Below are 8,846 nucleotides of genomic sequence, written 5' to 3' on the forward strand. Positions count from 1 at the left end.
ATGATGATACAAAGAGATTGAGCTTATTAAGGATGTAAATAAAACAGAAACATGAGATTTCATACTGGGAAAACCACTCAAACTCTCTCAGAAACAGCTATGCCCAGAAAAATGGTATTTTGAGCAGAGATTACTCAGTCAGTGACCCCCAAAGAGCAACCAAGATGTCCTCTTAAACTGGGGAGGCCAGAGCTGGAGATTCCAGCTGTATTCCAGACGTGGAGTCACCAGGGCAGAGTGAAGTGGGAGAATGACCTCCCTCATCCTACTGGCCACACTCTTCTTCATGGAACTCAGGACATGAGGAGCAGTGAGCCAGGGGAGAGGGAAAGGATGTTAGAGAGAGATGGGCAGAAGAGGGAAGCAATAAGAAAAGCCACATGGCTTGGATACCAATCTGGGACCATAGGTTGCTTGGTCTAGCAGGTTATGAGAAGACACCACGGGACTGCTACTACACCTACAGCTGTGTCTTCTCCTCCTGGTAAAACAACCAAGTTTTTGAAGGCTGCTCTAAGCTACATTTCAGAGCCAGAGATGCCCAGGCATGGTTGGGTTGGGATGCCTGGGTTGGTTGCTGCAAAGGGAAGAAAACCAAGCAAAGCTTTTTGCTTTTGCTGCTCCTCAGCTGGGACCCAGGCTTGTTCCTGGTGGCAATATGACTGTGCTGCTTACAAGAAGCATCAATTCACACAAAATCACACAGAATCAGCCCAAGTTGGAAAGGACCTCTGAGATCATCAAGTCCAACCCTTGATCCACTCCCCTCATGGTTCCCAGCCCATGGCACTGAGTGCCACATCCAGTCTCTTCTTAAAAACCTCCAGGGATGGAGAATCCCCCCCTCCCTGGGCAGCCCATTCCAATGCCTGATCCCTCTCTCAGGAAAGAATTTCTTCCCAATATCCAACCTAACCCTCCCCTGGCAAAGCTTAAGCCCACGGCCTCTTGTGTTGCTGAGAGCTGCCTGGGAGCAGAGCCCAACCCCCTCCTAGCTCCAACCTCCTTTCAGGGAGTTGTAGAGAATGATGAGGTCTCCCCAAACTAAACTCCTTGGCCATGTTCTTAGGTTGCTGAAAGCCAACCATCTGCCTCATCACAAAGACCAACACCTACAGAAACCACCAGGCTCAGATTTACACACCCTAAGAACGATGCCATTAGGAGTAAAAACCCTCCTTGCCCCTTTCATTTGGCCAATCCTCCCTGCTCACCAACACGTGCCCTGCTGAGAGGTGGGTGTTTTGCAGTTGGTAGCTGCAAAAAACCTCATGAGCCACGGGCCAGACTCCCTTAATTAGCTGCTTTTGCATTTTCTTCATTAGCTACTTCATCATTCATGAGCACCTCTCCAGCCAAGCTGGTGGCATCAGCACAGGAGCTGCCACCAACCCAATGCCAAGGCAATGAAGAGGAAAATGCAGGCTGGTGTTGTCCCCACAAAACAAGAGGGGACAACCCCAACAGGCTCAGCTTGTCAGGAAGGAGAGAAGTAGGTCAGGAGTAGGAACTGGGGTGTGCAGCATGCAATTTCCTGGCCAGTGATTACTGTAAGAGGGGAGCTGGTGTTAGGCAAGAGTTTGCAGAAGATGCCTCCATGGGTTTGTGCTCCACCACATGAAGAGCTCGTGGTGGTCATAATGAAAGAGCTGCTGCCACAAATGAGTATGGAGGCTTGTAACTCACTGAGGTGGTTTCCCTGCCTGGTTACAAGCCATGGCATGTTGAACTCACTCCCAGTGCCCTTCAGGGCAAGGAATATGTCCCACATGAACAACAAGCACCAAAGGAGTTGTTTAGACTCAATGAAGCATCTGAGATGCTTGGTGGAAGGAACCCATTGTCTGCCTGCACCAGGTGGGCCTGGTTTAAAGTAGCTTCCAGGCAGCCAAAATGAAATAGGAGAATGCCTGAACATAGGTTAACCCTGGTTTAAAGGCAGGTGAATGAGGACATGCAGGCTTAAAACCTCCACCAACAGAAACCAAAGAGGTCTGAGAATGTGGCACAGATCTGTGTGAGAGATGAGTAAGGCCAAAAAATAAAATAATTAAAAAAAAGAGCACTTCTGCAGCAAACTGGTAAAACAATAAGCAGTCCTACTCCTTGTGGAGCTGAGGGAGAGAAAGGGTGATACATAGATTCATAGAATCATGGCATGATTTGGGTTGGAATGGATCTTAAAGCTCATCCAGTTCCAACCCTTCTGCCATGGGCAGGGACACCTCCCACAGCCCAGGGTGCTCCAAGCCCCATCCAACCTGGGCTGAGACACTGCCAGGGATGGGGCAGCCACAGCTTCTCTGGGAAACCTGGGCCAGGGGCTCAGCACCCTCATAGGAAGGAATTTCTTCCTAGAGATCTCATCTCCATCTCCCCTCTATCCTTCCCTTTCATCCTATCTCTACACATCCTTGTCAATAGTCCATCCCCAGCTTTCCTGTACCCCTCAAGGTACTGGAAGGTTCTGGAAGGACTCTCTGGAGCCTTGTATTCTCCAGCTAGAACACCTTCCTGAGTAAGGATACCCCAATTCAGCAAGCATCCCTGCCCTGGAAGGTGTTCATTCCTTCTTTCCTTTGTGTGGAAGGATTCTCCATTCACCACTTCAAGCCCAGCACCCAAAATCTGGCTGGTTAAAGAGTAGTGAGATGAGGCCTGATCTTCTCTGCATTTCTGTTCAGCCAACAACCAGCCAGCCAGCAGGGAATGTTGCTCAGGATGAGGACATCTTGCCAGGAAGAGGACAGGACAGGTCTTGCCCAGCACACATAATCCAAGCTTGACCCCATCCCAAATTTTGCTTCCAGCCCTGCCAGATGATGTCACCCACCTCTTTTTCCACCATCCCTAGAGTCCAACCCCAAGTTCTGGAGAACCTGACTGCATTGCCAGCTCCCCCAGCTCTGTCTGTGTAACTTCACAATTTCGGGCCCCTTTTTTTTTTTAATCTTCTCATCTATTTAGGCTGCAAGTTCTCCCTTGCACTCCCTCTTACTCATATCACTGCAGCAGAAAAAGCCTGATCTTTGCTGAAATCTCTCAAGGCTATGGCAGCACAAACCCATTCTCTGTGTCAGTTTTAATTCTGTGTCAGTTTTAATTCTGAGCTACCACAAAACAACATTCTTTTAAATAAAATACATTTTTTATTCAGCAGATAAGTTATTGAATAAATACAGATAAACATTTACTTTTTTTTTTTTTTTTTTTTTTTTTTTTGATACTCTGAGCACCTACAAAGCCATAAATACAGTCATAAATAGAAGATATAAATATAAGCTCCCATTAGTTCTTTGCCATTTCAATGCTCAGTGTAAGCAGACACAATTCCTTTCCAAATTGCTCTGGAGTAAGTCACACAAGTGACTTCTATGTCACCTAAGTGACACAAACCCAGAGGTTGATATGAATACCAGGCCTGGTTGCACTTTTGTCAGCTTCACACTAGAAATACAGTAGTGACCAAGGGTGGCCAGAGAAGGAAAAGGAACCCAGGGATAAGGAAGGGAGGGAGAAGATGCAGGATGGAGGACAACATTTTGTGGCAGCGTTGGTGGGGATGTACACATCAGGACAACTCAGTGCCAAGAACAACTTTTGAAACTTCTTTGAAACGTCACATTGAGCTCCTGGGAGGCCAAATGGACCCCTGGGGGCTTTCTCCAAAGGGAGAATCCGTAGGGTGAGGTTTCTTCATCCCAACTTTCTCCTACCCATCCCTCCTAGGAGTGGTGGTGGATGACAGGAGCAGCACAGGTGCAGCCCACGGTGATGATTCTCTTCTCCAGGTGGTAGGTGGGCAGGCAGCCCCTCTGCTCCCTCCTCAGGACAAGGATCTCCTGGTGGATGGGGACGGAGTTGAGGCTGTGATCCTCCTGACCCAGGGGGGTGATGCAGCCCGAGAGGCGGCACTGAGCATCAGCAATCACCTGGGGGAAGCGGTTGGGATCCTCATCCAGCCTGGGGATGGAGACACAAAAGAGTTTTACGACAAGGATTTGTGTTTGTCTCCATCAAAGGCCCTGGTTGGGGCCAGGATAAAGTTGATTTTCTGTCTTGTACTTTTGCTTCCAGCTCAGTCTCTTGTCAGGAGCTGCACTTGCTGAAATGAACAGCAAGTTTCTCAGGCAGTGGCTGCTGCTGGGACTGATCCCACTCCATGGTTATAGTTACAGCTGGAGAATGGGCTGCAGAACCAAGGAACTGCTCAGCTCTGAGCAACATTTTGCCCTCCAGAAGCAGAAAAGGAGTAAAGAGGTCACACCTGAAACCCTCCCTTAGGGAGGCACCAACAGGATAAATGACCAAAATTGACCAGAGTATTCCATCCCATACACCTCATACTCAGGAGAAATTTGAGGGATCACAAGGGTCAAACCCCTTCCTGCTTCCCCTTCTTCCCCTCTCCCTGTTTGTTTTGGCATCCTGGGAGGATTCCATCCCTTCCTCTGCCTGTGCTCCTGATCCATGCCAGCCTGAATCTGTGTGTTCCTGCCTCCAGCTCCCAACTGCTGCTGACCCCAGGATTCCAGCCTGAACTTTCCCAGGGCTGCCCTGCAGCCTCGGTGGTGAAGTGAGAGTTATTGGGGGAAAGGGGAGAGGAACATGGTATCCATTTTCCTGTATATTTGTATATATTTAGTAATTTTTCCTATTTATCATCACTGTTTCATTAAAGCTGTGTAGTTTCGTTTCCAACCCATCAGTCTCTCTCCCTTATTCTCTCTCCTTTCTTTATCAGGGAGGGGAGGGGGATTAATAAAGAGCATCTGTTATTTGGTTTAATTGCCAGGCCAATGTTAAACCCTGATACCTCTGCATCCACACTGGGAGACAAGGGCAAAGAATTTCCCTGTCCTGAACATTTTAAGAATGATTTCCTAGAAGGAAAGTTCAGATCCTCAAGTTCAGGAGGATAACACTGCCAGATCATTCTCCAGTCATTGATGGATGGAGCAGAACTGGGTGAAATACAGAACTGATGGCAAGTGGACCGTTCATTTTTGATTGGTTTTGTCTTCATTTCAGTGTCCAAAACTGTCTTTCAGCTCTGAAAATGTAGAACTACATTGTACTGACGTTTTCCTAGAGGAAGAATTCTCTGACAAAGATTGCCACAATGATTAGAGATGGTTCCAGTGATGTCCCCTTGCACTGCCAAGAGTTTCTCTTGGAGAAATCTCACCCAACATCAAAACGAGAGAGTGTGTCAAGGAGTGTTTACAGTATTCACAGGACTCCAGAGTTATTCTAAGAACTTGACCATCGTTCACCACAAAGAAAAAAAACAAAAAAACACTAAAAAAACATCTGTGCAGCACAACCACTGCAATTTAGATAACAACTGGAGAGTTACCTGTAATCCCAAGGAGCAAGGGACCGGTTGCTGACATCATGGACCACCCTAGAGCCATGATCTGAAGTGCTGATCCGAATGTCAACTTTCACTGTGGAAGGGAACTTGGGATCCTTTGGGTTCAGGCAATCTTCACCAAGCCTCCCAGAGCCACTGCCCTTGTTGGGTCGAGGCCGAGCTGCCCTCCCATGGGGTGAGCTCCTTACACTGAGGGCTACAACCACCACCAAAAGCAGTGACCTGAACTGGGAGAGAAAAAGACATCATTGGCTTGGTTCTGTCAAGAGAGAAAGCACAAAGAGACAAATCTAGACTGGACTGGACCATCAGTGGGCCATATAACTAGAAAATGGAGAAGGATGCAGAACATGAGTCCTCTCTTGAACCTCTTTCTTGATGGGACTCGGCTCTGGGCAGTGGTCCTCAGACTTCTGGTTGGGTGAGACAGCATGAGACAATACTGTAATGCTGTTAATAATGCTCATCACAACAAATGCTGAATTCTGATTCAAATTCTGATTCAAAAGTGGGCTCTGCACCAGAAAGAGCATCTCTCCAACAAGCTCTGAAAGCTCCTCCTCCACAGTCAAACAGCCTTATGATCTACAAGGAGGGGTAAGGGCTTGGCTGACCCCATGCCTAAGCTTAGAAACCAAGGTGCCTTCTCAGGAGGGCAAAGCTTGGCCACCTCTACCTGCTGGAAATAACCCTTTTCTTGATGAAATCCAAGATTCTTGGGCCATTTCCAGGAGCTCAGGTGTTAGGAAAAGACGGATGGATGGAAAGCTGTTAAAAAAGTCACCAGTGCTGCAAATATTGCCCAGGCTCAGATGAAACAGTCAGACATTCCCCTCACAAGGACATTCCAGCAATGTTGATAGCATCTTCTCTGGGATACAGCCTGTCTCTCCTCACCCCACAGCCACCATTCTGCCCTGGCACATGATTAATGGATTATCCATTGCCTCCCGTGCACCAAACCCATTTCCAAAAGCTGAGGACATGAAGCTGAATCAGCCTCAGCATCCCCTTCAGCTCCCTCTAAAACCCACAGAGGTTGCTCCTAAATAACAACATCATGGAATCTGCATTTTTTTTGCTCTTGCAGCAAAAAGATCTCAACTCTGATACCAGATCTGAGCACTTACCACCACTGAGTAGCTGGCAAAAGCCATGGCAACCTCTCTGCCGCTTTTGGGGAGAGAGCACAAGGGTTCTCCTGCTCTGAGACCTCTTCCACCCTGCGTGTGTCTCCAAGCCAGCTGTGGTCTCCTTTATATAGTGAAGTTCAACCACCAGCATCCTTTCCATTGCAGCCTCTGGCTGCCCTACTTGACCCAAAGTTAGGAGCTGATCTTTCCTTTTCTAGCCCACTTCCTTCTGCCTACCTCCAGATAGGGGAGGGCAGACAGTATGTCATCAGAATCCCAACTCAGCCAGTGCAGTTTATTCAGGCAGATAAAGAGATAAGAGAAAAAGAAAAAAGAAAAAAAAGTTCAGGCAGATTTGTTTGGTTTTTTTCCTTCCCACCCCCTCTTTCTAATATTAGTGTTCTCTCACCACAAACACAGCTGTGGATGCGTTTCCACGTGCCCCACACAGACCAAGCAGCAGAGATCAGCAAGCTGCAAAGTCAGGTACCCAACAAGGGCTTCAAAATGAGGACAGGACGTGGAGCTTCACGACTGAACCTCCCTTTGCTTCAGTTGCACCACCTGCCCCCATCTCATCTCATCTCATCTCATCTCATCTCATCTCATCTCATCTCATCTCATCTCATCTCATCATCTCATTTCATCTCATCTCATCTCATCTCATCTCATCTCATCTCATCTCATCTCATCTCAGAGATCCCTGTATCCTCCCTTGGCCAGGCAGGGGAAGAGCAGATGCCCATGGAAAGTCCTCCTGGGAGAACTGGGGGAAACAAGAGCTGGGAAGCCTTTGCTTCTCTCATTGTTGAGATCCCATGTTGACATTTTCTGGGGATCTCTTTGAAAAAAACTGCAGGCCCTTGTGAGGGTCCTGAGGGCATGAATTGGCTTTACTAACCTTGCCCTGAATTACCATGGGGTTTCCTCCATAGCCCAGCACCAGGAGACCCATTGCCTTTCAGCTTTGGGTCCCCAGTCCCTACCTGAGCTGTGCTGGTGTCCTGCCCCTCCTCTGCCTTGGTCTACTGGATAGACCTTGGAGAAGTGTTTCTCCTTGGACATAGATAGGAGACCAACACCATGGCCAGACTGGATTGCACTTTGCCTCAGTCTCCTCTAAGTGTCAAGGGAAGTGGAAGAAATTTATTTTGAAACTGTTTGCTTCTATTTTAATGTCCCTGAAAGGTCTCCAACATCCCCAGCAGCACAGTGGTTGTAGATTGAAGCCCAAAAGGCCTAATAAAACTGTTTAGAGACAGAGTTTTAAGTCTTTAAACAGCAAAGGTATTTATTTGCGGATCTGGGGAACTCCCAACTCGTGCTGAACAGAGAGTTCCAGGGGTCAGGGGGGTAGGGTTAGAGTATTTATACAGCCTACATGCATATTCATAAGATTACGACAGGTAATTATAATATTCATAACAGGTGGAGTCTGGGTGGAACCAGGTGGAGTCTGGGCGGAACCAGGTGGAGTCTGGGCGGGGTCTGGGCAGAGCCATCCTCTCAGGGATATGTCCCCCTTAGGGTTAAACTTCTATCTCCCTTGATTCCAGGTGGCTTCATGTTGTTCTATGGATATTGGACCCCAGCCATAACTTTTCTCTTATCTGCTGGTTGTGGCATCTTTATGTTCTCCTTGTGCAGATGTTCACACGCTTTTGGGGCCAAGCTGGTGCCTCCCTGGCCTTGGCGGTGCCTTGTTCTAAAAACAAGGCTTACACTCCCAATTATTTCCCAGACAGAAAGCTAGCTTTGTTAGGCCTTGTTTTGCTTTTCACTGTAACAGTGGAAAATTGTTTTGCTTCTAACTGAAACAGTGGAAAATTACAAGTTTGGATTGCTTCGCCTGGTCCTTTCTCGGTTTAGCCTTGAATTGTTATGATCACAAGTTCTAATTCTACATTAGGTAAATTCACACAAACAACTTGGCCTGCTCTCCTTTTCCCACAGGAACTGATCTGTTAAGATCCTTCTCTGTTTCAAGATGTTGATGGCCCAGCAATATATTATGGTGTTGGGTGAGGTGTGGAGGCAAATGGGAGAGAATTCACATGGAGTCAGTGTCCTGGCAAGCAACTGGGAGTGTCTTTTGATGATCCCCTAGAAATCCCAGCAAATTTGAATGACTCAGGAATATTTAGAAAGCTTTAGCATGCACAGTGTAAGGGCTTGGCAGAAAGTCTCCCCACTTTGAATCATCTGATAGGCCTCACATCTGGACTTGGGTTGACCATCAACCTTGGACAGGCTCAAAAGAGCCAGGTCAGGAGCTCTGCTGGCACTACATTATTTGGGTTCCCCCACCTGGCACTGCCCCTCTATTCCCTCATGGA

General features: G+C 47.7%; 1 protein-coding gene across 1 annotated transcript; it reads right to left on the reverse strand.

Annotated features, from left to right (window-relative positions):
* Positions 1-3,660: 3,660 nt before the first annotated feature.
* Positions 3,661-6,534, reverse strand: LOC139793861 (interleukin-17F-like). The gene is made up of 3 exons (XM_071738725.1): positions 6,508-6,534; positions 5,360-5,604; positions 3,661-3,963 (listed from the first exon to the last, which is right to left on the reverse strand). The coding sequence occupies exons 1-3, from the start codon at positions 6,532-6,534 to the stop codon at positions 3,726-3,728; spliced, it is 510 nt and encodes a 169-aa protein (XP_071594826.1). The 3' UTR covers positions 3,661-3,725.
* Positions 6,535-8,846: the final 2,312 nt, after the last annotated feature.

The sequence above is a fragment of the Heliangelus exortis genome, chromosome 3 (genome assembly GCF_036169615.1).
Source record: "Heliangelus exortis chromosome 3, bHelExo1.hap1, whole genome shotgun sequence".
Classification (NCBI taxonomy): domain Eukaryota; kingdom Metazoa; phylum Chordata; class Aves; order Apodiformes; family Trochilidae; genus Heliangelus; species Heliangelus exortis.

Excerpts from the sequence above, each read along its gene's own strand:
- LOC139793861 (XM_071738725.1), bottom strand. The coding sequence starts at position 6,534 with ATGGCTTTTGCCAGCTACTCAGTGGTG. Across the intron at positions 5,605-6,507 it reads TTGCCAGCTACTCAGTGGTG|TTCAGGTCACTGCTTTTGGT; the intron begins GTAAGTGCTCAG and ends TTTCTCTCCCAG. Across the intron at positions 3,964-5,359 it reads CTTGCTCCTTGGGATTACAG|GCTGGATGAGGATCCCAACC; the intron begins GTAACTCTCCAG and ends CTCCATCCCCAG.